Source organism: Watersipora subatra, chromosome 2 (genome assembly GCF_963576615.1).
Source record: "Watersipora subatra chromosome 2, tzWatSuba1.1, whole genome shotgun sequence".
In the NCBI taxonomy this organism is placed as follows: Eukaryota; Metazoa; Bryozoa; class Gymnolaemata; order Cheilostomatida; family Watersiporidae; genus Watersipora; species Watersipora subatra.
In genome coordinates, this window is record NC_088709.1 from 62,637,643 (window position 1) to 62,639,940 (window position 2,298).

General features: G+C 38.6%; 1 protein-coding gene across 1 annotated transcript; it reads left to right on the top strand.

Moving 5' to 3' along the window:
* The first annotated feature begins 947 nt into the window (after window positions 1-947).
* LOC137388431 (protein GVQW3-like) lies at window positions 948-1,517 on the top strand. The gene has a single exon (XM_068074916.1). The coding sequence runs from the start codon at window positions 948-950 to the stop codon at window positions 1,515-1,517; it is 570 nt and encodes a 189-aa protein (XP_067931017.1).
* Window positions 1,518-2,298: the final 781 nt, after the last annotated feature.

The window sequence follows — 2,298 nt, forward strand, 5'->3', positions numbered from 1 at the left end:
GTGGGGGCTGTATATCATTGGAGTAACTGATTGCATTAACTCACTTACTTAACACTATCTATTCAGTGCCTTTGCAATGCATGTAGGTATTGAATTGCTTTAAATAATAAGCATATATCAGAGTAATAAACTATAATCATCATTTCTTTAATAAGAGCAATAATTACTATCTTAACTGTGGAAATTCATGATCATTCTCATGGCTGATGTTATCGTTCTGTCAATCACTGCGAGTGACTAGCACAAAAAAGGGGCGTGGCCTAAACGCTCCTTGTTGGCACCGGAAACGCTCGTGTTGTTGATGGCACAGTTATCACTCTAGGGGGAGATAACTCTATGGTTCTAACTACTTTGAGCTAGCTCTTATTATAAGTTATTAGGACAGCTGGTTAGTGCATGGAAATACAATGTATACTTTGAAGGTTCTCCAATACTTTAGACTGGGCTCTATTCAAATTCCATCCTCTGCATATGAAGTTCCTTAACTTGATAACACTAGTCTTAACTGTCTAAGCTCAGACTAAATAGTGTAACATTCTAAAGTCGTTCTACTTAGTCAAGTAGCTGACAGAAGGTAGCTCAAATGTTTTGCTTGCAGATCAATTTGACCAGAAACAAACTTGCCACAACAATAGCTACAATAGGAATGTGATTATGTTACAATGAAGGAAAGATAGCCAACAAGCTATTGAACAATTGTTCTGACATTAGAGAAATACAATAGCAGTATACATCTATAATAATTTGTTTATGTACGAGGTCTGTTAATTAAGTAATGAGACAAATCAGATAGCATTAGAATAGAGAATTCCCCTAGGACTCCCCTGCTATACTATTATGGTGCAGGTACTTATCTATCAGCAGTGCAATTAGGAAACTCATAGGTGTAACAGGTGGGCTCTGAGAGCAGTTTTTTGTAAAGCACATTTGCTGCATGCGTTCCAAAAATGAGCGACAGCAGAGTTAAGCAACGCTGTGCAATTAAGTTTTGTGTCAAACTTCGACACAGTGCCACAGAAACCTACTCAAAGATTCAACAAGCTTATGGAGACACAGCTCTGTCAAGAGCACAGGTTTTTAGGTGGCTCAAGGCATTTTCTGACGGCAGGAACTCTGCCAAAGATGACATTCGGCCAGGGAGACCTTCATCCGTTCACAATGATGCAAATGTTGAGCGAATCAAAGAATTAGTTTGTTCAGACCACTGTTTAAGTGTCAAGATGATTGCTGAACAGTTGCAGTTAAATCCTGTGACTGTCCATCAAATTTTAACTGTTGATCTGGAAATGAAGAAGATTTCGGCAAAGTTTGTTCCCAAGAATCTGACTTTCAAACAGAAAGAGAAAAGTCGAGCCATTTGCTCTGATCTTCTAGAGAGAATTGACACTGACCCAAGTTTTTTTCCAATGTTGTTACTGGGAATGAATCATGGATTTTTGAGTATGATCCTGAAACAAAACATCAAAGTCTCGAATGGCACACTTCAGCCTCACCTTGACCCAAAAAAGCAAGAATGAGCAAATCAAGAGTAAAGACCATGCTCATCTGCTTCTTTGACAGCAAAGGTATCATCCATAAAGAGTTTGTACCTGAAGGACAAACTGTCAATACCCTATTCTACCAAACAGTCCTGAAAAGGTTACGAAAACGAGTTGCTCGTGCAAGGCCAGCCATCAAGGACAACTGGATGTTGCATCATGACAATGCGCCTTTCCACACCGCACTCTCTGTAAGAGAATTCTTGGCTCAGAAAAGCATACCAGTTGTACCCCATCCTCCATACTCTCCAGATTTAAGTCCCTGTGACTTTTTTCTATTCCCCAAAGTCAAGAAACATCTCAAGGGACAGAATTTTGGTGACTTGAACATCATAAAGGCAGCTGTGATTTAGCAACTAAAGGCGCTGACGGTTTTTGAGTTCCAGCACTGCTATGTGAAGTGGAAACTCTGATTCATGCGATGTGTGGCTAGCCAAAGCAACTACTTTGAAGGGGATAGAGTCAAATTGTGAATAAATTGTAAATATTTTGCACTGCAATAAAAGTCTCATTACTTATTTAACAGACCTTGTATATTCTCTATACAATAACTTGAATGATTGCCCAAACTAACAAAAACTATAAGATTTACCCTCGAACAGATAGTAACCCCAAAGATTATGCAACCGAGTTTGAGCAAATTTATCATTTAAAATTCTTACCAAGCCAAAGCATGATGCCGAATTACAGAAATCTAAAAAGTTTCATAGCCAGTTCTTATGAAAAGAAATGTCACAAGCTACTGTTAGCAAGCAGAGAA

Excerpts from the sequence above, each read along its gene's own strand:
- LOC137388431 (XM_068074916.1), top strand. The coding sequence starts at position 948 with ATGAGCGACAGCAGAGTTAAGCAACGCTGTGCAATTAAGTTTTGTGTC.